The sequence below is a fragment of the Anoplopoma fimbria genome, chromosome 8, assembly GCF_027596085.1.
Source record: "Anoplopoma fimbria isolate UVic2021 breed Golden Eagle Sablefish chromosome 8, Afim_UVic_2022, whole genome shotgun sequence".
NCBI classification, from domain to species: domain Eukaryota; kingdom Metazoa; phylum Chordata; class Actinopteri; order Perciformes; family Anoplopomatidae; genus Anoplopoma; species Anoplopoma fimbria.
Window position 1 is genome coordinate 19,350,332 of NC_072456.1, and position 25,831 is coordinate 19,376,162.

A 25,831-nucleotide genomic window follows, 5' to 3' on the forward strand; every position below is an offset into this window, starting at 1 on the left:
TACAACAGACATTTATTTGGATGAAAATCTCCGAGATTATTATTATTTAATGCAAATTATCACATGAAATATAAAAAAAATGCAGAAAAGAATTAAAAACATTGCATTGGACAGACTTTGGCTCTGACTGTTGTGTTTCTTCTGTTACTGTAGAGCTCTCTGCTTTATACAGTACCAGTCAAAAATGTGGACACACCTTCTCATTCAATGGTTTTTCTTTATTTAAAAATTGAATGGAATTATGTGGTAAACAAACAAATGCTCAACAAACCAGAATGTTTTATATTTTACATTCTTCAAAGTAGTTGAATGAGAAGGTGTGTCCAAACTTTTGACTGGTACTGTACATATATATATAGTTTTTCTCCTGGGATAACACATGATACATATGCACGAATGGCTTTTATGTGATGTCGTCGTTTTAATATTTCGTTTTAATTGAATTTACTATTTTATCTTATATTCGTTTACTATTTTATGTGAACCTATTCCACTTGATTTTATTCATTTTGTCTGTTTATTTGATTATCACTTGATTATTTCATTGTATCCCTTAGTTTAGTTTTATCCTAACGATTGTTTTTTAATGTTTCATCTATTGCACTGTTTTGCTGCTTTGTAAACCTTGTTTTTTTTTTAAAAAGGTGCTATATAAATAAAGTTATTATTATTATTATCATTATTATGAGTAAAAGTCTGCATTCCGGTCCTAGTGCGTGAACTCCTTCCCGTCCGTGAGATCCGGTGCCGGGTTTTCCCAGCGGCCTCAGTCTGTGTCTGGCAGCAGCGCAGAATGAAAGCAGTGGGAAACAGAAACACTATGGCTGCCACTCTGTCTCTCACTCAGGTAACACTGACTCACAACTCACATATAACCACAGCAAACGTCTCGTGTCCGCTTGTCTGCTCCGCTCGGGGACATTTCGTGAATATTAGAGGACATAAGTGGAGAGAAACGCGAGCTCACCTCGAGCCTCGTCTCTCTTTGGAGAAGTTCAGAGCCGCTGTGACTGGGAAAAGTTTCTGCCTGATCTCTTCGGGGACTGCGTAAGGGCGTAGCTAGCTAGCTAGCCTGTTAGCTCACAGCTAGTTTGTGTGCAGTGTTGCGCTGTTTCAGAGCCGCTTTTGTCAGACTTGGGACGAGCTGTGTGCCGTTACTCGGCCTCATGTTATCATGTTTTGTGCTGACTCGTTTCTGCTGCAGGCTAGTTCAAATAGATGATAATACGAGGTAGTCATGTGTACTATATTACTGTCATATCTGTGCTAGTGGAGCCTCTGCTAACACTGTTTTACAAACAAAACAAACACGTGAAGGTACATTCATTGCATGTTGTTCTTAATGATTCATCTGTGTTTGGGCTGGATAACCAGCCTGTTTATTGCTGTTGTTGGAGGTAAACACGCCTCACTGTCCGGGCTGGTGGTTTCTCTCCATGACCTTTTTATGAAGTGGACAACGTGAACTGTTGCAAAAATGTTTAACAGTTGTTTTGCAACTAAGTAAGAGGAAGTGAACTTGAGTAGCCACCAGTCAGCATTTCTGTCACAAAATCTCAGACTGCTGCTTGCCAAGTTAAGTGATGCAACTTGTGCAGAAATATATTAAATGAGTTATTTTGCATACAGGTGTAATAAGTAGGTTACAGTCCCAGACTTGTTACCTGAGCCACTGTCACTTCAACAACAGCTTTGACATTATGATCTCGCACAGATGAGTTCATAAACCCTGTGCTTGTACATCTGTGTTGTGAAACTTCATGTCAGGCAGTAATGCTTGTTTTAAAGTGTGCTGTCAGCGTTACAGCCTGATCATTCTCACACTGACTTACTTTCCGGTGTTACTTGTGACATTAGTGTGTTTTCATTTTCAAGGGTGAATTAGGGAATTGAAATTTCTAGAACAAACTAGACTGTTGGTCAATTCCTGCTCTGAAATGTATCTCGCTATCTGCTCCACTTTTGTACGGGCTGTCTGGGGAATGATTGAGGGCTGTTTTTTTTTTTTTTTTCAATGCTCAATTAAAGAGTCATCAGTACAATGACCACAGTGTTTACAGTCGCCAACAGTTCCAGGCACACTATTGTGTGTCAGAGAAAATAAGTTGCGTTGGCCAGAGTACGATGAGTGTGTGTGTGAACACAGATATCTCGCTTTAAATTGGCAGTTGGCAAAGCAGACAGATAACATTGCTAATCACAAGCTGTGTGTTTTCAAGTTTTCGTCCGTGCCCAAGCTATTTGGGCAAGACTGTAAGAAAGACTGACAGATCTTTGCTATACTCTTGTTTTACATTATGGAATGATTTTGCATGTCAATTTGTTCCTCTGTGGTGGAAAGATGATGACAGTTTTAATCACCGGTTGAATAGCCACTCCCCAGTTAAGTCACAGCTCAGACGGTTACTGTCCACTCCTGTCCTCCATTGCTGCACCTGTTGCTTTAAAAGCACAACAACAAATTGTCAGTTTCAGCTATATGGAGAAGGAAATGCTGATTATTTTTGCTGTCTTGCCCAGCAGTGGACAGTCGTGTTAACACCGGAAAGGGAGGTGTTTAGAGAGGATATAACGGAAGGTAAAATTAGCTGTTGTCTGTGGAGTGACGTCCTGTTGAAACTGTCCTGCTGACCATCACTATTCAGTAGTCTTGGGAGGGGTAGCCTGTATCCTGAAGTCATTACTCTCTCTGCTTGCAATTCATTTGTAATCCTCTCTATCATTGTGACTCATCGATGTTCACTGTATGGTGTATGACACATGTTTGTATTTCTCCAGAAAATGTGCTCATCTTTGCCTGGAAGCATACAATTGTAACCCTCTCAAATAATCATAGGCGGATCTCGCTAGTGCTGAGACAAGTTTGCTAATAGTTAGATTTTTTTAAAGCACATTTATCAAGCAAACATACCAAACACTTACTAGTTGAATGTATCTGGGTTTAGGAATGTTTTGCAGTGTTGGTCTTGTGACGGACCTTTTTCTCAAATTTCTGGCTTTTCATATAATTCATGATTTTTCGGTTAATTAAAAAAACAATAGAAAGATTAATTGAAAAGGAAAACAATTATTAATGCAGCTCTTATCTCAAAAGAACAGACTTCATTACTTTATTTAATGGTAAAATATGTCTTACGAGAGCTTTTCTTTGGCATATTGAACAAAAAAGAACTTTGCATTTGTTCTTGTTGTCTGAGCAGTGATCAAAGCCACTGTTCATTTCCCCCGGCAGATGCTTTGGGCCGTTGACAAATAATGCAGCTGTTTTAGTGGTGATGAAAAATAAAGCTGGATCTAACATATTGCTTGTAGTCTGTGTGTCTGCATCGGCCATCTGTAATGGATCAGGCTTTTTTTCCCCATTTTGACAGCTTCCTTGGCTCAATCAATAACTCTCTTGCTGTAGCCAGAAAACAGTAGAATTGAGAAAGCATTTTAAAATATTAGTTTATTTTATGACAGACTATTTTAAAGGGTGATTTTTGGGGTATTTGATCAATTATATGCATAAACCTTAAAGAAGCCTCATGAGCAGACAGTTTTAAAAGGTGAATTTAAATATCGTAAAAGTCAGTACTGGTTGAATTCATTCCGTAAACTCAGATTTGTGTATTTCATGATTTTTCCTTTCTTTACAGCTCTCCAGTGGAAATCCCATTTATGACAAATACTATCGGCAGGTATGCAAGTATATCTTCCCAAAAATAAAACAAATATGTTTTATTTTGACTTTGGTGTTGTTTGCTCCGTGTTTATTGTTTTATTCCTACAGTATATCATTAAGTGTTGAGCCAATTACTATTGTTTGATATAGTAATTTAGAGCGCCTTTAATTTGTAAACTAGCTTTAGCTGCTTCAATAAACTGTAGTGTGCCATAGCAGTGAGCAGTGATCTCTCTTCTCTCCTATGGGTTCCGGTTTCCGTGTCCAGTAAAGGAAGTATCTCCATGAATTAATAATGTTTCCCTTTGCCTAACATGTCAGGGGAACTCACAGTGAGCCTCATGAAAGATTGCTAGCAGAACCAATACTGAGCTAAAAGACTGCTGAGAAAATGGCTTTGATTTGATTTAATTGATTCAGAGACTGCTATCCCACAGGGCAATTCTCACAGTTTTCTTTTGTTCTTTATTTGCCTCCCTCTTTCTCCAATACAAACTAATGCTTTTGGCTAATAAGACATTAGCTGACTTTCTCAGCAGTGCAGATGCAGACTGTTTTTTTTCTGAGATGGGATAAGCTATAATGACTATGTGTCCGGCTGTTTGTGTTTGGTGTTTGTGTGCAGGTTGATCCGTCTGGCAGTGGGCGGGTGGCGGCAGCCGATGCAGCTCTGTTCCTGAAGAGGTCTGGCTTGGCTGACTTGGTCTTGGGGAAGGTGAGCAAAGAGTCTGATCTGTGCAGAATCATCACGCTTTGGTTGTCTTTGCTGTTTATGTTGATGGTAATAAATGTACCAACTGTGTATGCGTCTCCATAGGTCTGGGATTTGGCAGACTCTGAACGTAAAGGTGCTCTTAACAAGCAGGTATACATGCACTGCGGAGTCACATCATGATGGATTTGTTTGTTTTATGTGAATCACGTGGATTTGATCACTAGTTTCACGTCACATGATACATCTCTGTTCTCCATTAGCAATTCTTCATAGCGTTGCGGTTGGTGGCCTGTGCTCAAAATGGCCTGGAGGTGGCGCTCAAGTGCCTTCATGTGGCTGTTCCTCCACCGAAATTTGTAAGTCTGCTACTGTGCATAACAAACTCTTTTTCATTTTTTTTTTATTTGAACATTGGAATAATGCATTTATTAGAGGAGATGAAGAATAACTCAGTTTTGTTTATCTCCAGCATGATACAAGCAGCCCGCAGTTAGCAGGAGGAGGGGCTGTTGACACTCCCTGGGTCGTCAAGGTGAGGCATTTGCAAGTTTATTATCTTTTTGTCTTAATGTAAGATAGTGATCCATGTTTCATCGTAATGTGCCTTGATATTTTTGTCTTGCTCCTAAGAGAACCACAGTAGAATATAGTGGTTGTAGAATATATAATAGCAGTAAAATATCGAATCCATTCATCACAGAGCCTTATCTTTTCTGTTGAGTTCATGTAAAATGTCAAATAAATCAATTCTGCTCAATATGACAAATTGCACATAAACATTAACTAGAGGTGCCTATAACATTTTACAGCATGTGTGCTGCTTGACACGACAAACAGTTGTGATGATTTATTTTCACAGCTGATGAACCTGAATTTCTCTTCTGCTTGTTGAACTTCCTAGAAATATGTTACTGTAGCCTTCTTCAAGGAATAATACTTATTGATTTATTAAGGTCATTTTAATAAAAGACAGTGCATGTTATTTGAACAAATTAAATTGACCTTTAAAGTGATCAAGTACAATACATAATGTCATTTACTCACCTGGACCTCAATGAAGGTCGTCGAATGTAAAAAAAATAGTCATGTGGTGGGGAATTTAAGCCCTGCTTACTTACTACTGAAATGTTATTGAGGCCCCCTCTACCTGGATAATTTATATTTAATTAGATTGGCTGTAAAACTAAAACAAAAATGCATATTTTGAGAGTATATTAGTGATTTTACAATTAATTAAACAAATTGACAACTGAGCATCATATTTGAAAGAAACGCACCCATATCCTTCCTCTGTGATGCAAGCTTTTATTAAGAGTGGGTTTTTGTTTACAGTAGCTGCATCAGGAATACATCAAGTTTGAATCATCTGTCTCTAATGATTTTACATCTGTTTTCTTTTTCCCAAGCCTGAGGAGAAGTTAAAGTTTGACGCCATCTTCGACAGCCTGGGTCCTGCAGGAGGGATTCTAACAGGAGACAAGGTCAAGCCTGTCCTGCTCAACTCCAAACTGCCAGTGGACATCCTCGGCAGGGTATGATCACCAAACAGGACACTTTTACTGTAGTTCAATCTATTGACAAAGTGATTAGAAATAATCATGAATGCCAAGAGACCAAACTTAAGAGAGAAATACTATGCTTTTAATAACAGAAAAAGTGAAATTTGCTAATCAAAACTTCCTTGTGATATGATATGACTGACTGTTACATGATATTGTATATAACACAATGGTTTCCATATGTTACAGCCTAAATGAGAAAAAATGAGAAAACACAATGCAAAAAAAGTATGTAGATTAACAAATTGGGTAGAAAATAAATTCAGAGAGGAAGTGAGAATCAGTAGCAAGTCAGGGTCACTTGTTATTATATATCATACAGTTTTGGAATGATGCATGCTCAGCAATAATGTCTGTATTTATGTTGTGTTGAAGGTGTGGGAGCTCAGTGACATCGACAGAGACGGCATGTTGGACAGAGATGAATTTTCTGTGGTAAGCAATGAGCCAATATCACAAATAGAAATAAACCACAAAGTATACAGTTATAGTTAGTTAGTTTCAGTTTAGGCTGTTTTTGAAATTATATATTAAACTCTAAACTCTCATTTTATTACACCATTGATCCCCCAGGCATCTAAATAATTTCACGCTTTTCTAGCTCCAGTCTTCACTATCTGAAAATTTTAGGAATATGTTTCTACACTTTTTATACATGTGTATGCTTATATTCTACAGTACAATCTTGCAAGCTATTACACAATGGTAAAATCATTTCTGTATCCCTCAATGGAACAAATAAGACACGTGGAAGAAGTGCGAGGACGCAATAACTAAAGCAACAACTTCATTGGTAATTGCCTGTCATCATTGATTTTTGTTGCCCTTTCCCAGGCCATGTATCTGGTGTACAGAGCCCTGGAGGGGGAGCCTGTTCCCATGTCCCTACCACCTCCCCTGGTTCCACCCTCCAAGAGGAAAAAACCCTCGGTGCCTCCCGTGATGCCCCTGTTACCCTCGCCCCCCTCAGTCAAAGACAGTCGCTCCTCCCACGCTGGCTCTAAGACCATGCCCCACCCCCCTAAACCTGCCCCCGCTCCTGTCCCGACACCAGCAGCCACCCCTGTGAGTATAGTACCCGTCTCTCCTGTGCATGCAGTGCCTGAAAAGCTTTTGTGTGTATTCTTTTTTTGATTGTCACATAGCTGCAACAACAAACATTTAAAATGATTTCAAAAAGGTTAGTTCAATGTGTTTTTTTTAAAAAGAACAAGACGAGTGGGAGTCTAAAGGTAAGTTCTAAGAGTTAGCGTTATTTTGTAAGTTTAGGTTGTTTTAAATTCTATATTGAAGCAGCTATGGTGCTAATTAAACATATATATTTTTTTATTGCCGATGCAGTGGGTGGTGTCGACAGCAGACAAAGCAAAGTATGATGAGCTATTCAGCAAGACTGATGGGGACATGGACGGCCTCGTGTCTGGACCTGAAGTCAGAGACATCTTCCTGAAAACCGGGCTTCCCTCCGCCACACTTGCACGTATCTGGTAGGTAGCGACAGCAAAACTCCCGTTCAGCTCCTTCAGGAGCATATAAAGCCTAGTTCTGTTAAACACACTCACCTTGTAGCTATTTTTGTAGATAGATTTGAGACTTTTTTGCTTGGTCTTTATGAAATCTTTATGCATTTTTTTTTTCCAAAAACAAAACTGAGTAGGGATCCCTCTTCATGCAAAATATGTCCTTTAAAAAAAGAAGAAAATAGCAACAGTAATGTAACACTTAAGTGAAACAGCGTGCAAACTTACAGTTGCTGGACTACATTTTATTGGTATTAAGCTGGACAAATCATCTTAAATCACACATGCTGTTCCCACAGTTGATTAGATTAAAAATGTAATTTCACAAAGGATTGGAATGGAAAATTGTCAGTGTTGATAAAGGTTGAAACAAGAAAATGATAGTGGCTGTGGTTATTAATCTAATGACATTGAACAAATAATCCTAGTTGATATTGGTGCAGGAGGATAACAGCGCTGAAGTGCGTGCTGACACGTCACATTATATGGATTATTATCTTTCCGCGGCTAGCTTCTGTCCCGTTCAGATTGTCCTGTGTGTTGTCCTTCAATAATCACTAAACATGACGTTCAGTCCGGCTGTCAAAAATAGTCGTTGCCTGAGGTGTAGATCGTTACTCTCTTATGTAACCTGTGTCTGTTTGTGTTCTCAGGGAGCTTTGTGACATTGGAGACATCGGGAAACTGACCCGAGAGCAGTTTGCCCTGGCGCTTCATCTAATCAATCAGAGGCTCACTAAAGGCCTGGAACCTCCGCAGAGTCTCTCCCCAGAGATGATCCCTCCCTCTGACAGACAGAACATCAAACAGGTGAGTCACTCTGATTGACTTTCAATTGTGATGAAACTATATAGCGAGATATGGTGATACACAATTATGTTGTCTAAATTGATAATAACAAACACATACTCAGATTTCTCAAAAAATCGAATCATTTTGCACTTGAGAAAATAATCAGAACTTTTTATTTGTCAACTATTTAATTCACAATAGTAAATAAACCATGTGGTTATTTCACATGGATTATTTATTTATTGAATTGCCAGAAAACATGGTACATCATGATATGTATAGAGATATTGAGATATGACATTACCTATATTGGGATAGAAGATTTTAACCATATTGCCCAGCCCTAATCTGAACCGATGCATCATTAATAATGACTGATGGTCTTTGGCAGTATGTTTTCTTTTAAGTGTTTACTAGGTTTATTTTTCCTATATTATTATTTTAGCATGCTAACATGAATAAATTGAGACTTGTTTTCAATAATTCTTTGTAGATATTGTTCCTTCTCTGTCTTCTCTGTGTTTTTTCTGAGGTTGCAGCTGTGTCTTTTTTTCTCCAACATGTATAACACATTTTTGCTTTTACCTCTTTGTCCTGTCTTTACATTTTTACATTGCATCCTCTTCACACATGCAGTGGGATGATCCTGAGTGAGTGTGTGTGATAGTTTACTGACTCGAGGGCATCTCATTACTTTGAACAGGCGGCTTCTCTTTGTCATCTTTATGCCTTGTCTCACTCATTTGTGTTTCTGTTACCAAAACTAGACCATATTTGACATCTGTATTCCTCCCTGAGGTCATCATCATATGCATAGTAGTTAAGCTGAATAAAGCAGAAGTTAATGTTTTTAGTATTTTGGGATGTAGCGACAGCAAAACATCCGGTCTGTAGATGCAAATTGATCAGCTAAATGAATGTTATGTAATATAGTATCCAGTTGCATTACTCTTTAGTCAGTCTCCCTCCCAATCCTGTCATGTTGTGTTTCCATCAGTGGCATCATGTGTGGTATTTGTAAAGCCATCAGTGTTGCTCTTCTGTTCATTTCCTCTCATGTTCATGTTCCAATTATCCAGGATTTTTCATCAACATAGTAGTAATTTTACTGTTCTCTCTAGTGTTACAAAGGGAGTCTTTTCCATGTGTTACCTTCAGTCATGACTTTAATCATTGGTATCTTCCCTCCTCGCTTCCTCTTCAGAACAACCTGGCTAACCTGGCAGCTGACTTCTCTGCCATCAAGGAGCTGGACTCTCTCAGCAACGAGATTGTCGAACTACAAAAGTAAGCTTTTGTTCTAATTTTCATCATAAAAACAATGGTAAAAGCCATCTTACTGAAGTCGTAATGATGCAGGTTATGTAGCAGGTGGGGACAGGATGTAGCCTATAGATAGCCTGTACTTGTTTCGAGTTTGCACTAATTAAATTCCATCATCTGAACTAGTTGATATGCTATGAAAGCAGTTATTAAGTACAGTTTTTGACTGTGATGTGCATAAAATATTATCAAACGTAAAGATACATTTTTAGTGTGATGAGGCCCAGCTGTGAGAAATTTACTCTTGGAAAAAGATTTCGGCAAAAATCATTTAATGTAACCATGGTCCATGTCTAATCGGGATAAAAACCCAGGACTTTCGGTTATCTCTACTGACCAGCAGGATGCAGTGTTTCACACAAACTGAGGGAACTGGGCTGCCCAAATAAATCCTATATATCTGGAACAAGCTAAAGTTGTTGTCTGTAAACCACACTGGGTGAAAGAGTTCAGTACTGGTTCAAGTATACAAGATTATTTCGCTCACACTCTCTCAGACAAAGAAAATAGATAAACATTTGTGTTTTTGCTGCAGGCTATCAAACACAGCAGATGGCTCTAAAGTTCTGTTATGTAGCTGCTGTTTGACAGTGAGGTGGTAGGAGACTTCATATATACACAATTTTCACTATTTTATATTCTTGGTCTAAAACATCTAGCCAAAGAGAAATGTTAACTGATATTACAAAAAAAAGGTAAATACTGTGTTATATTATGTATATATGAGTGTTTTATTACCTATTGTTCTTGTTCACTTTAAATTTAGGTGGAAAAAATTTCATGTAATTTGGGTTTCACAGTCTCAGTTGCTTTGGAGTTCAGCTTCCCTTTTCGTGAAAGCTGAGAGTGAGAAGTGAGAAAGTTGGCCTTCCACCCCACCCCCCAACTTTCGATACATACATACATACACACACACACACACACACACACACACACACACACACACACACACACACACACACACACACACACAGTAACACACAGAAACACACACTGGACAGCTGTTGTAGGAACGAAGTAGAGGTAAGCAAGATGGATAGAAAAGGAAACTAAGTGAAGATCAGAGCTTCAGAGAGACAGCAGATCGAGAGGAGCTAAACAAGATGATTCATATTTGTGACTGCTTCAAAATGTGGCAGCAGCCTTCTGCTCAAGATGAGGAGGATCATGGGTAAGAGGAGAATAGGAATGATACTCAGCTTGAGTTGACTCTAGGTTAGCTGGGAGAGGAATGTTCTGTTATCAAGGGAATTGTGCATTTTGATGTGAGAGGAGAGGGAGAATATAAAAATAGCTGCTGTTATTTTTAGTCGGTTTTGAAAAGAAAGGCAAAGATAAGTGCTTTCTGAGGTTGATGCCTGTTTTTTTGTTCAGTCATCCAAATGTGTTACTGAACATTCTGAATAATGAGTGTTGTGCTCTGTGTTGCTTTTACACAACAAATGCACATAATGCATATTGAATGTTACCTTTTGCTAAGGATACTTGTACTGTTTTCAGAACTGAAACAATAATAGAAAATGTCATTATAATTTTTTCATATCAGGCTTTCCTAATCAAATATTATAAAAAATAAAGTGTCGGTCAGGATATATATTTGCAACAAGTTTTTTTTAATGTTGTCGGTCCTTTGCCTCTTATTTTTGCATTGATTCCTTTTTTTTTAATATAAATTTGTTATACATAAAATACTTTTAGTGTCGTTGTTTTTAAAATGTTCAAGAAGTCTGAGTTGAAATATTAGATAGGTATGTGAATGAAATCCAACACAATCCAATGTTGGATATCAAAATCTGGTGCAAAATGAACCCACATCTCTATATTAAGGTTTCATTAATATCAAAAATTGCAGTTATCTTCCTGCGTGTTATAATGATTTATGTCAGTCATGATTAATAATAATGTTTAATGCATCAGACGAAAATGGGCTGACATTTTGGTGTCTTACACAGTATCAGCACCTTGACTGTAACGCACTAAGTCGTTTTCTGGTAAGCCTTCTTATGCTTAGTAATAGCGGAAAATAAAATGCCCATTTATTAATTGCCGGGAATACACAAGTCAATATGCCTCCCTTCTCCTCTCCCCATCCTTTTCCATTTCCTCTCTGGCCGGGTGGATGAAAGAGTGAAGTAGAGAGGATGAACATACAGGCAGAGCAAATGATGGATGTTGTAGGTCTGCTCATCATCACTCGTCCCTCCTCCTTTTCTTCTTTCTCCCTCCATCCTAAAGGCAGCCATCTGCCTCTCACTTCTCATCTCCCACACATTTGACTGAGCAAGCACATTCTCACTTTCTACAACACTCACCACGCAGACAGCGCTGTGCACACACACACACACACACACACACACACACACACACACACACACACACACACACACACGCCTGCTGTAGCTGCAGACGTTCAGGCAACTCTCTCTGTACGGTGGAGTTGTGATTTAAGGACACCATGGTTGCTCAGGGAGAGGAGGTGGTGGTGGTTCAGGGGCAGGTTAAAGCGGGCTCAGTGGAGAACTGGATGGGGCTGGGTGGGCTTGGACTACCGGGTCTTCCCGCTTTGTCCTTGGTGACTAAATACTCCTGTCTCTTGTGCTGGACCCCCAGGGAGAAGAGCACTGTGGAAGATGAGATCAGGGAGAAGGAGGAGGCCATCAGACAACGCAGCAACGAAGTCCAGGTAAAGTCTCGCTTTCTGTGTTTGTCTGTGATTCATCTCTGTTCTCAGTACGGTGGCCACAAAGAGAAAAAAGGAATTTATGGATATGACAAGGTCATTTAGATTTTTTAAGAGGAAGACTGCTTTTCTCTCATTTCTCTTTAATCAGTGCCTCTCAAAGGATTAGTGTTGGAACAAAGCTGGTGTATGTGTGCAAGCATGTTTGTATTTGTGCTTGATAAAACTCCTGGTCAGACAAAGCAGACGGTAAAAGACAGTAGGTGCTAAAGCGGTTGTTCACTTTTGCTGTGATGTATATATACAGGAGGAGAAGATCAATAATACATTTGGCCAGCAGGTGTAGACGCTTGTTCATAAACACAGTTTATGTTTCTCAGAGAGAGAGAGAGGAGAGGCTGGTGTCCTTGTGTAGGCGTGTGTGCTCTGAGCCTGAGAGATGGGCTCTATTTTTGGGAGCTGATGGCTTAAAGGGCTAGTCTGCTCCGCTTCTAGGAATTCAGTTGGAGTGCGAGGGTGGATCTCAAGGGAGTCTAACTGTGATGTAGCTGAACTTCGTAGCTGCACTGTAGGGTTCCCTCAAGTGCTTTTGGCAATTTATATTGTATTGTGTTTTCTAAATATATCCTGGATATCTCATATTGTGTGCTTTTGGTTGTTGTGATGTGTACCACTACCACTGCACAGACTCTAAATTAAGACTTTCCCCTGCAGTGCCTCTCCAAGGGGGAGAATTTATTTGTGGCGGTCTCACATGATGGTGTCAATATCTGACATCCATCACTTGAAAGTCGGTTGCAATCGGCATTGTTTTCCTAAGCTTCATTGTGAAATTTTGCTGTGCATTTGCACCTGGAAGCACCGTACTGAAAGACTAAATCAACAGGAGTTCTCAGCTACATTTAAACAAAGGTTTGAAAAGGGGAATAATGCACACAAAACCACCAAATATCTTTTTGGTGGGTATGAAAGTTGGGCAAGTTGTCTGTATAAGATGTTTAAACGGGCGTCTTGACCTGTAAAAAAAATAGTGATTATGACGCATTCAATAGTTGGTGATAAATTCCTGATTTGAGTTCAGCCAGATCATTTTGTTCCATCTTATTCTCCTTCTCGCCTCCGTTTCTGTCCCAGTTTTCAGAATCTTTTATGGAGTATTTTCGTCTTCCATCTAAAGACACAGATCCACTTGCACTTACACAAATGTGCAATTTGGACATATAATGCATGCAATTATGCAACCTACTTTTTTTTTCTATTATTATTATTTCTAAGAGATAACAATTGTTCAGGAATGTCATTACTGGCATAAAATTAGAAAAACAAAAGCGTTACAAGAGGATGTTGACCCTTGTTGTAATTATCCATATATTAAATAATCAATGTTATTTGAGCTCCCTCTTCATCTCTATGCTGTTCTATTTGTTTTTCTACAAAAGTTTGCCTGTGAAAGAATACACAAAAACTGTCCTCTTTTAACTTGATATCTGCAGGACTTACAGGTTGAGGTGGCGAAGGAGAGCGAGGAGCTGCAGCGGCTCCAGTCTCAGCGACAGAAGGTCCAAGATGCCTTGGACGAGCTGGACCAACAAAAAGGAACTCTGGAGGAGCAACTGACTTATATTCGCCAGCAGACCAACCAAGAAACCAATCTGGTAGGTCTATTAGTATTTTCTTTACAATAAATGTATTTATTTCAATACTGGAAAGCTATGTAACTACTGAAATGACTGACCACCACTTACATCAGTTGTATAAATGAATAAGCTTTTTCATAATGGTAACCTCCTTCACAGATTTCATCGCTGCAGACGGAGCATGAGGACCAGGAACAGAAGATATGTCAGTTTGAGGAGGAGCTGGTCCAGGCCCGAGAGGAGCTCCTCGCTCTGCAGGAGGAGAGCAGGAAGCTGCAGGAGAAGGTCCAGGCCGCTCAGGAGCAGCTCACACCTCTGCAAGAGTCTGTCCGCGACTCCTTTACACAAGTCGCACAGGTTGGTTTGTGTGAATATATATGAGTCTGCTTTCTCCGCAGAAAATAGGAGCTCTGTTTTATTTATTTTTCTTTCTCCATGTTATTCTTTGAACCTCTGTGCTCTCCTAGGTTCAGCGGAAACTGAACAACCTTCAGGTGGAAGAGAGGTCAGTAACCGCCCAGCTTAGCTGGAAAAGAGCCCTGGAGGACAGCTCTCCTGTCATGGTCAACGGATCAACTGGCTTCACTGCAGAGCTGCGCCAGGGGGACCCCTTCCAGCAGGACCTCTTCCAGGAGGACCAGCCTAAAGAGCTGAAGGAGGAATATCCATCAGATGTCTGCTATCAGCAGAAAGAACAGTCGGATCAGAAAGAGAACGAAGAATTGAAAGTGGGAGAAGAGGAAGAAGAGAAGGAGGAAGAAAGTCCAAAGACTACAGAGGAGGAAAAGTTGAAACATGATGCCTTGGATGATCTCTATACTAGTCTAGCCTCCTCTGAGCTGTACAATAATCGGTCAACCCTCGCTATGCCACAGGAGAACACGGCAAGGGTAATGAATACACCTGCCTTAGTTATCAGTACTTTTTATAGATGGAGAGAAACCAGTACAAAGCCTACCTATGACTCCCTACTACAACTGTTGTTTTCTCTTTTTGTTGTGAAAACATCAAAATTACACAAAATAGGACCTTCTCTTCTTTACTTCTTTTTAATTAAGTCTCTTTAAGTAACACTATTCATTGACGTGTTGTCCTCTAATGTCTCCAGGAACACAGTAGCCCTATACCCGATGTCTCCCCGGAGCTTATAAATGATGCAGAGGAACCCCCTAAAGAGAGCTCACCAGAGGTAAGGACCCTGAGTTACTGAGGTATACTTGAATCATTTAGCCAAATTAGTTTTTAACACTGCAGATCTTGGTTCAAAACATGTATCTCTGAGGTTTTCAGGGATTCATTAATCATGTGTAGTGTAAACACAACATTCAGCAGAGCCCTGTTGCTGTTTCAACAGGTCGCATCGCCAGAGCCAGAGAGCGAACAGGAGCCAGCAGTGTCCCCAGAAGCCCCAAACAACTCGTTACCACCCCAAGTCGGCCCTCGCTCTATGCCGCCTCAGACCAGCCCTCCCTCGCTGCCTGAGATGGACTTCTTCGATTCGGACCCCTTTACTGACCGTGAGTCCCTACTAACCTCTTAAGTTTAGTTACTTACAAATAAAATGTTGTGATACCGAGGTTCCCTATGTTTGGAAAGAGTCGACCTACTCCTTCAAAGTGATTCGTTTTACAGATTTAATTGTATTTATTGTAGATTAGTTTCCGGAACTTGCAGAATTAGGTGGTTAACTATATTTTAATATGATTACATTTTGTACCAGAGCCTCAATGTAGTCAGATTTATGTTTTTTTGGGGGTTTTTTGCCTTATAGACGATCCATTCAAAGATGATCCATTTGGAAAAGCAGATGTTGCAGGTAAGTTCTCCATCTCTATTTGAAAGTGATTAACAGGCAAACTTATCCTTTTCATCAGAATCAGATCAGAATCAGAAACGTTTTTTTGCCAAGTAAGATATATACATATAAAAATAATTTGGCTTAGTGATCTGTGCATGACGGTAAACAGTAAACAAATTCCCAAAAATGCATCAATATATTTTTGATGTGTTATCTGACAAGCATGAACCAATCCTACATTATCAAATGTTCACACTTTGTATCTGCTGCTGTTTCTGTTAAACCAGATCCATTTGGTGGAGATCCGTTCAAAGGGTCCGACCCCTTTGCTGCAGACTCTTTCTTCCAGGCCTCCGGCGCCCCCTTCGCCTCAGGCGACCCGTTCACTGCCAGCTCAGCCGATCTGTTTGGTACCACTGCTGGCGTCCCAGAACCAGACCTGTTTGCAACCAAGCCGAGTGACGTAGCAGCTGGACCAGCAGCAGGTCAAGATCCCTTCGCCTCCAAACCTACCAATCCAGCTGTGGCAGCCAAGGATCCATTCAGCTCCACAGCAAACAATATGGCCAGCTCTGACCCGTTTGGTGGCAAAATGAATGCCACCGGGGAGGCGGATCCATTTGGTTCTCAGGACGGCGGGGGGGATCCCTTCAGCTGCTCTCTACCCTCCTCTGATCTGGCCGTGGTGAGTAGTCCTGCTGTACAACCGGGTCCCAATGCATTCTTGATAAAAGGAATATTACAATTTTAATATCAATCATTAATATTTTTTGATGCTTTAAAAGGTTTGTTGAAATCAGTAATCTTTGTAAACAAGGCGGTACCCAGGCTTATTATTTTAACTGCAACCAGTTGAGCAAAAAGGTATGAGGTTCAGAGGTATTTAAATGACAAGAAGTAATAACAGAAGCCTTGTTTTTAACACAAATTTTCATATTATGTGCTTCTAGTATTGTAGTAGTATACAGTATTGTTTAATCATTATATCTGGGTTTAGGCTGTTATCTTAGCCATGTCTCCCTTATCTAAAGCGTTATCAAGGGAACTGTTTGAACGTGGTATTAACAATTAGTTAGGTTTTGTGTTACAAGTCAGTCAAGAAAAAATGAATGATAATAATTAATGATAATCAAAGTCTGGATAAAAGTGATGAAATGGATCAGCAGCAGTTTTATTTTGTTTAATGCTCATCACTTTATAGTTCTAGTTAATCAAATTAAGTTTAGGGATATTCACTTCCACAGCAGAGTGTATTGTACAATATGCTAAGTACTATATGTTCTGTTTTTTAGAAGGACACTGCAGCATCCAATGACCCGTTCGCTCCAGGTGGTACTACAGTAAACGCCAGCTCAGATCCAGGTATGACTTGTGGTGTAGCGCCACCCTGTGGGGACAGAGGCCATTGCAGCTGTTGAAATTATAAAATACACTAATAACAGTGTCTATATGAGTGTTGCCATTTTGATATGCTCAGTGACTTTTATATGCTTGTGTGTTTCAGATCCGTTTGCGGCTGTGTTTGGCAATGAATCGTTTGGTGGAGGCTTTGCAGATTTCAGTGCTTTGACAAAGGTAATCAAGAGGTGGTGTTCATATCCTGTAAACCTACACGGTGCTGAAAAAGACTCAGTAGTGAAACACACAGAATATCATTTTGTTAAGTTGGCGGAAGTGGTAATTGTGGGACACAGTAAACTCGTTTCTACTGTCAAACTAGAACATTCAGGGAGGCTGTGGGTGAGTTGTTGAGTGTGTTGGAAGTGCCAAAAACTGCAGTCGCTCAATTGGCCACTTAAGGCTGGCTCAGGGACTGATTTTTAAAAAAATATATCTCTCCTGGTTAAATTATATTATTTCACTGCCAATATGGCAACAGCCAGGAAGCCCACTTTTAGCTTCACAACGTCTCTTCAGAAACCTATGGGTGACGTCACAGAGACTACGTCCATATTTTATAAACACATAATTATTGGAATGTTGCCTCTATAAATTGATTAACGATGCCTTCAAATCGAAGTGATTTTGCAAAACCTCAAATATGCATAGATTCTGTATGGCACCCTGAATACAGTCCTCACCAATCACAAAATAGGCTTCTGTGATTCCAGCTCTGATCTAAATTAGCAACGCGCTTTGTAATTATTATTGAGCATTTTACTGTACCATATACTGTACTATAATACTCTATGTATTTGATTGGGTATGAACGTTATGTTGCAGTCAAACGGTGCTGACCAGTTTGGCGTCAACAATAAGAACCTGTTCCAGGAAGAGAGCCAGTCAGCCGGCCCCGATGTTCCCCCAGCCCTGCCCCCTAAAACGGGTACGCCAACCAGACCACCGCCTCCACCTCCAGGTCAGTACTTTCTATAATTGTTGGCAAATTGTGGTGCTCTTATTAGTCATTTTCATCATGTACTAACAGGATGTTTTAACACTTGTGTCGGCCTGTCTGTGCCTCAGGTAAGAGATCGTCCATCTCCAGGACGGAGTCGTCAGAATCCTTCCAGCGACGAGGGCCCTTCCTCCAACAGCCTCCGGGAGACTTCTCCTCCTCCTCCTCATCCCTGCCTGCTAAGGATCCTTTAGCCGACCCCTTCGCCCCTTCCTCCCCTCCTCGTCACAACGCACGGGAAGCTGACCGATTTGCCAGCTTTGACAAAGTGAGCACCTCGCCCTCTCCCTCACCTTCACCTGACTCTGACTAGTCACTGCCCTCTTCTCTCTTTTTTTTCCTGCTAATAATTAATAAAGTCACAACCACCAAGCAAATCAGGCCAGCTTTATAAATCACTCCATCCACTGCCATAAAAAAGTCCCAAAGAAGTGAACTAATCGGCTCATAGAAACTGTCACATAGTCGCACAGGTTCCTGATGCCATACCTGTTCATTTGATAACCTCGTTTTTCTTGAGCTACGCTGACATAAGCTAAAAAGCTTCTAGAATTGAGTTTATTTTCTTGCATTCTGTCTGCTGCTGGTGTATATTTTATCTCTTAATTATGAATGCAATATTTTTTTGGCCATGTAAAGATTCTTAATACTTGTAATTATTTTTTGTTACTGATTTATATTGGGATTGCACTTAATTTATGCCCCTTACTTTTTGAGGAAATGTACAGAAATGTTATCATAGCAATTATAGAAACACTGATATATTAACTCTGCAACATATTTGATTTAACGGACACAAGTTCTGGAACAAATGAGTTGATTATACACATCTATCGCTGTGATACCAAGTCCCTCATTAAGGTTGGCAGTGAATGGAGAGATGAGAGGCTGCTTGTATTTGGCTTTGTTAGCCATCCCAACTCAGCACACTGAGATTACAGCCTGTGCATATGCATGTTTCATTCTGCAATACAACGTATATTCTATTGCAAAACATTTCAATAAATGCACCTTTTTACATTTAAAATGCCTAAATTTTAAAAAAGGTAAATTTCTGATTGCCATTGGTCCAAAGTGCCTGTTCTAGGTCTGACCAGTGACTGGGCTCAGAGTCAGTATGTTTCTGACTCGACACAATTGTGGCATAAAGGCATTATATCAAGTGACCATGACTAACGAGTTGCCCGCTGCATCTTGAGTGAGATCCTATTTCATACGGTTTCAGCCTATAAACTTAAAGTATCATGAAGTGCTATCGTTGTTACAAACTCATAGATTTCAAATGCTCCAGGATAAAGTTGTAGCAGCTAAGCTCCACATAAGATGCTTCTTTGGGGGAAGTAATGCTTTTGATCATTTCTTCTCAGAAGCAAGAGCCAGGTTGTTGTAATAATTATATTTTACTTTAACCAAGAAGAAAAATGGAATTACTTTTCCCTATCTTTTCCCCCAACTCCAACTCATTAAATTATGTGAAAAAAGTAATATATCTGACATTCAAAAAATACAACAGGAACATTGGTTGGACCCTTGTTAATGTATAAGGAACATGTTTTAAATCCTCTCCACTCTTCCTCTTGTGATGCCTCATAGACATTTACTGTGACGCTGTGGATTTGTGATGGATGACTTTTATTAAAAGGCTGTATTGATTCTAGCGCCTCTCCCATCACATATCTGCACCTGCATGTCCCTGTTGTTGAACCCGACCTGCACTCACTAACTGTGTGTTTGGCTCTCATTCACTCGTACTCACTGCCTCTCCCATCTGTCATATTTTTTTTTTTCCTCTACACATGCCGCTATTTATTTCTCCATGTATCTGTTCATCCACCCAACTCTTCACTTATCAGTTCAGTGCAGCTCTTGTCCGGTCAGCAGTGTGTTGTGGAGAAACAGATCGCCTGTATTCTCTCTGTCTGTGTCTTTACACCTCTGTCAAGAAAAGATGAATAAAGTGTTGAATCAAGGGCACCATCTCTGGCTTCTATGTGCATCCATGATATGATCACCTGCAAATGCCTGAGCTTTTAAAGGACCACACCAACATTTTTCATTTTCACTTCATTTAGCTGTGACTGTACTTTGACATTACTGCTGACATTTTCCAAAGCATGCTTTGAAATTTAAGTTTTTCTAGTTTTTCTACTTTTCAAGCATCCTACTTTTATTTGTCAGTTCTGTCATTGCTGCTTTGTTGTGAAATTGTAAACATGGACATATATGTTAATTCTACACGATAATGAAGGTCGAACAGTTATTAATCTTGGTAGTTTTATCGTAAGCATGTAAGTTAACATTTCACTAAAGTGACCTCATAAAAAACAGATTTTTTATTTTTATTCAACCAATACTCTTCAGTGACATGCTTTGGTAAATGTTTGGCAATGATATAAGATTTAGAAGATTTAGTACAAAATGGGATGAAACATGCAAAAGCACCAGTATGGTCCTTAAAAACAGTTTGACAGAATCTCACTAAATCACTTCAATAACTGAAAGTAAAGACAAAAGGACCAGTTATGTGAAGGTTTTCTTTAAGTCGAGGTTATAAAACGCATCATTCCTCCTGTTACATAAGTACTTTATCAATGTCTGATTTCACTTATATTTAAAAGCAGCAGTGGGATGTACCAGCGACAAGTAATAAATGCATGTTCTCTACTAAATCCATTAGATGTTTCTCAAATGTTCTCATCGTGCATGTTCTGCGCCAAAAGCCTCAGCTTATAACATGCTAGTGAACGTCGTCATCGCTGCCTACTTTCATTTGCATGGGTGAATACACACTGGATGTTTCTGTCTGTCATTCATTGGGAATAATAAACCTGTTGGCACGGTGCATGTCCTATCTAAATGATTAACTGTCCTAACCAGCGTTCTGTGTATTTAAAAGTTCTCTTCCTTCGCCTTTTGTCTTTGTGATCCTACAAAATTGATTTTGGTCACGTGTTTTGCATTTATTCATCATCAGAGATCTCATCTTTCACGCTTTTATCAGATTTAATTCCATGATTTCATGCCTCCACAACATGTCTAATGATAAAACACCTGAGCGTCAAAGAACGTCACTCTGCTCACGGTCATCTTTGATCTATGAACGTTTGATTTAAATGGCTTCTTGTTTGTCAGTTCTATTGTGTTTTGGTTGGGGGACTGAAACATTTTTGACATTTTTGATTTCCAGATTTACTGACACAGATGAACGTGAAGTGACTGCAAATTAGTCTTATTAGTTACACGTGTGCTTCTTCTGAAAATGAACATGTCAACATGTTCCCTTTGAGAAAGGTCAGCTGTCAGTGAGTTCATGATGAATGTCAGTTTGGGCATTTAGAGCTCTGACTCTACTTTAACCTCATTAGAAATATTACCAGCAGGTAACCAAGAAGTGCTCATTAAAAACCCCAATAAGGGCAGAATATTTTTGAAAAAATATGCAGTTTTGCAATATTAGAGGGAATCATTTTTACATCATTATTCTCATTTTCATTGAAAAAGATATTCAAATTATTATATTTTTCAGCAATCTGTACAAATAAAGATGTTTTCTTAAGAATATTATGTAGATCAACTCTGCTGCACAACAACCTCTCATTTAAAATAACATCTGCAAACATCTGCAACTGCAGTACAGAAATGCTAAAAATATGTTTACGGTTATTTAGAAATACATAACTATTAAATGGTGTGTCCACCACAGCTCTTACAAGTTAGGTAATGATGATGATAATAATAATTATCAAATTTTGGGATTCTTTTTAAAATTATGTATATGTTATGAGTTAAATTGAGAGATTTTTAGATCAGATATATGAAATTGGCTTCAAAAATGTTGCCAAAAAATCCCTCTTTAGATATTATTCCTCTAATCATGATTACATGCTACATCTTCATTTAAATGTGCAATCCTGTATTGTATAGTAACGATAATAAATCCTTGAATCCTTGTTTACTGTGAAGTTACATAATGAAGCAAAAAATGCGTAATATTCATAGCATGCATTATATTATTGCAGTCTAGTATCAGCAAGCTCTAAGAACACGTTTCTTAATTTATCTTTGAGAATCTGTTAACTGTATACGTGTTTGTCTTTGTTTTTCCTCCTCTCCCCCCATATTTCTTTGCATTTGTTTGTTTTCTCCTTCCCCCTTGTGTGTGTGTGTGTGTGTGTGTGTATGTGTGTATGTGTGTGTGTGTGTGTGTGTGTGTGTGTGTGTGTGTTTAAGAAGCCGTATCCAACGGAGGAAGACATGATAGAGTGGGCAAAGCGCGAGAGCGAGCGAGAGGAAAAGGAGCGACTTGCCAGACTCACCCAGCAGGAACAAGAGGACCTGGAGCTGGCCATCGCACTCAGCAAGTCTGAACTCTCTTGAGGAGCTCGTCGTCCCCTTCCCCTTCCCCTCACCTCCCCCTCCCCCTCATCCACTGACCTGGCTCGGCACGGCACAGCACAGCCTGGCCCAGCACAGAAAGCACCAAAGCAAAGTGGGGACTGTACAGGACTGATTCAGCAGCACCTGCTGACCCCATGAAGAGACTTTCTTAGAACAAACCCATCTCTGAATCTTCTTCCTTCTCACCTCAGACTGTGTTCACCCGATCACTGGCGATGCAGTATTGTGTTTGTTCCATCCTGCTGGTCTTGTTTCGGAGGAGAGGACCCAGATGGAGTGTATGTCCTGAAGAATGGATTGTTGAAAAATGAAATGCAGTGAATGTGGATCTAGAGATCGCTCCGTTGATTTCAACATCATTGCTACAAATGTCCCATTAACTCTCCAGAATGTAATTTATTTAATGCACTCACAACTAGATTGAAATGGCCTTGTCAAAAGTCCTGTCTTTATCCACTAACAGATCTCACTACACTTTCTGAAAACACGGCTCACGCTAGCTTCTGAAGTTATATTGAGAAAATCATGAGATCTCTTTAATTAGAAATAGTCTTGCTAATTTTGTTGAGCCCAAAAAATCCCCCATAACTTTTTCAACTGTGGGACGGGGGAAAAAAGTGTTTTTTGAGGCACTATAACAATATTTTAAGTGCAAGTCAGTCTTTTTTAAAATGGAGTGATCGTGTACTTATATTGTTCCGTATGATGGCAGAAGGCCGATGAGATTATCTTTAAAAACGTACTTGTTCAGCACAGGGTGACATTTCTACTTGTTTAACTGGAAGTGACCAGTCCTCTGATATGTGAAACGCATGTGCAGATTTATACTAAAATTTAACAAATACATCACATGTTACCACATTCAGCTTCTCGATACTTTAATTGCTTTTACATTTCAGTAATGTGTTGCTTTGCCCAGCAACTGTTCTGTTCTGTCAATTCATTTTTTGGGAGATACTGAAAGGAATGTAACTACAACTATTACATGTAATGATAACATATTAATTAACATTACATTTCAGGGCACACTACAAGGGACTGAACACAATGAGAAACATTTTTTTTTGAGTCCAACACCAAATACTTAGTATCTTTGAATTAGTATGAAACCTTTGTTAATGTTTCCGATTTAAGAATGTTGTTTTGGCTGAAATTTGACAAGTTTTCGACAAACTTAAAAATAGAAACTGGGATGTCATAGATAAATAAATGATGTGGAAAAGTAGATGTATGCCCACTTTAGCTGCTCTGAAGTCATACATTAAATGAATAGTGTTAATAGTATTGTTAACACTCACTGATCAAAGCTTAGGCACTCAGCAGTCTCCCTAAAGCAGACACAAAAAAAGAAGTATTTTGAAAAAAACCATCTTCCTCAAGTAATCCATTTCACACCAGGTTCCATTTTGAAGTGAGCCACTGTTGGTGCTTCTTTTGTTTGCCTTTGTATGACCTTTTGATATTTCCCAGGTGTTTTTTTTTTTTTAGGAGATACTTCCTCTCTGAGAGACTAAGTGGATTAACCAAAGTCAGTAAAAGTTGATTAGCATCCCTGCGTTTCGGTGGAGCAGTTGCTCTTCCACAACAACACAGCAGTTCACACCCACAGAGCAGTTTATCGGCCAGTGATTCTTCCTGTTCTTGCTGGGTAATTTTGTGTTTTATCCCAGAAACTGAGATACTTAACACTGAGTGCTAAATTGTGATCGTTTTCTGAACAAGTGATTGCTTTGTTTTACAGCAGGAGGCTTTCGTTTTCATTTTCTTTCCAAATTTCTGACCAAACTTCCTGTTCCGACTTATTTCGTCTCACTGAGAAAAATGAGCATCGTCATAGTTTCCTCTTGTCATGTTTATCTAGTTTACTGTCCGTGGTTAGAGCTGCACTTCCAACTTTCAGTACACGTGTATTCTAAACTCAAGAGAACAGCAGTCGTCCGTCTGTCATACTACAGTTTAATTCCACCTGACACTTTACTTTCAATTGTACAGACTCCTTTTGCAAATCAAGAACCACTTATGTTTCTAGGCCTACCCATAAAGGCTTTTTAAAACTCAAGTTAATTGTATTTTATTTTGTATTTTCTAACATGTAGAGAAAAAAAAAACATTATTTGGCCAGAAAATGTAATGCATTTCATTGAAAAAGAATAAATATTAAACGTGTAGTTTTGCAGTTTGTTTGTTCTTACTGGGATCAAGTCATGTCTTAAACAGCCAATTTCAGTTAATTTACTATAAAAGTAGCAGTACCACTTTTTTTTAAAAAACCTCCATTACAAGAAAAAGTCCTGCATTCAAAAGTTTCAGTTAAATGCTACCCTATACTTGTACTCCACTACATTTAAGACATATATACTGTACTTTTCACTATCTAAAACATCTAAAACACAGTGGTAGTTTAATCTGTACCCCAGATTAAACTACCAAACAGTACAAAAGGTTACAAAAGTGAGCTCTACCTTAACCAACAAAATTGAAATAATGACAATAAATAATGATGCTTGTGTATTAATGATCCAATAACACATAATAATGTAACAGTCTCATGGGCCAAAGTACAGTTTGCTGATAAAACAGGTACTTCTGCTTTTAATTCTTTAAATTCTTGATGCAGTACTTTTACTGGCATTGTACATTGTTTTATTTGTACTTCTCACCCAGGCTGGTTTTAAAGTAAAAAATTAAAATACATTACAGCATATAAATATAATATTTAAAAAAAAAATGAAAACTTCCTATTATAAGTCTTATGATGAGTAACATTTAATTCTATATTTTTTGGGGGGGATTATTTATAATATCGTGCTTTATATATTTAGCAACGTGTTTGTATTTTAGCATATTTTAAAGACTCTGCGTGTGTAATCTGGATGGCTTTAGGACCATGAAGCCGGGACCTGCAGCCGCTACATCGCCGTGCACTATAATAGAAAGTCAAATTATTATGGCCCATGACAGCAGTAACACACCTTTCCACGGCAGGAAGGAGGAAGACGCGCAGTAGCTGCCGTCATCTGTGTCAGTGTGAACTCAGCGTGATCTGCTCCTCCCTTCTCCCCGTCCGTCTGTCCATCCATGCCCGCTGCGTAAACCTGCTCTGTCCGGGGTATTCTGCTCTTTTGCCGGATCTCAGAGCTGTGGAATGAGTTTTATTACCAACTGGAGACGCACCGTGAAGAAAAATGACAGCAAAACGTGAGTAGAAGGGAAGAGCTCCCGACAATCCGTGCAAGTCCTGACACTGTCGGTGCATGTCTGTTTTCAAAGTGCGGCCAACAGGAAGAATTTAATCGCACTGACTTTGCATCACACTTTATCCTGTGATCACAGTGAGATTGTTCATT

At 39.3% G+C, this 25,831-nt stretch overlaps 1 protein-coding gene across 2 annotated transcripts; it reads left to right on the forward strand.

The window, feature by feature from the left end:
- Positions 1-802: 802 nt before the first annotated feature.
- eps15 (epidermal growth factor receptor pathway substrate 15) lies at positions 803-24,644 on the forward strand. 2 transcript variants are annotated; one of them, XM_054602313.1, is made up of 25 exons: positions 803-847; positions 3,639-3,680; positions 4,290-4,379; positions 4,482-4,529; positions 4,640-4,735; positions 4,849-4,911; positions 5,786-5,911; positions 6,314-6,373; positions 6,773-7,003; positions 7,280-7,425; positions 8,112-8,268; positions 9,455-9,537; positions 12,184-12,256; positions 13,747-13,908; positions 14,050-14,247; positions 14,358-14,780; positions 14,999-15,079; positions 15,245-15,407; positions 15,662-15,706; positions 15,976-16,373; positions 16,981-17,050; positions 17,193-17,263; positions 17,912-18,047; positions 18,155-18,354; positions 22,317-24,644. In XM_054602313.1, exons 1-25 carry the CDS (start codon positions 821-823, stop codon positions 22,461-22,463), a joined length of 3,336 nt encoding a protein of 1,111 aa, XP_054458288.1. In that variant the 5' UTR covers positions 803-820; the 3' UTR covers positions 22,464-24,644. The 2 variants fall into 2 exon arrangements, with proteins under 2 accessions (XP_054458288.1, XP_054458289.1); XM_054602314.1 differs by having other exon boundaries at positions 22,320-24,644.
- Positions 24,645-25,831: the final 1,187 nt, after the last annotated feature.

Excerpts from the sequence above, each read along its gene's own strand:
- eps15 (XM_054602313.1), top strand. The coding sequence starts at position 821 with ATGGCTGCCACTCTGTCTCTCACTCAG. Across the intron at positions 848-3,638 it reads CCACTCTGTCTCTCACTCAG|CTCTCCAGTGGAAATCCCAT; the intron begins GTAACACTGACT and ends CTTTCTTTACAG. Across the intron at positions 4,380-4,481 it reads CTGACTTGGTCTTGGGGAAG|GTCTGGGATTTGGCAGACTC; the intron begins GTGAGCAAAGAG and ends GCGTCTCCATAG.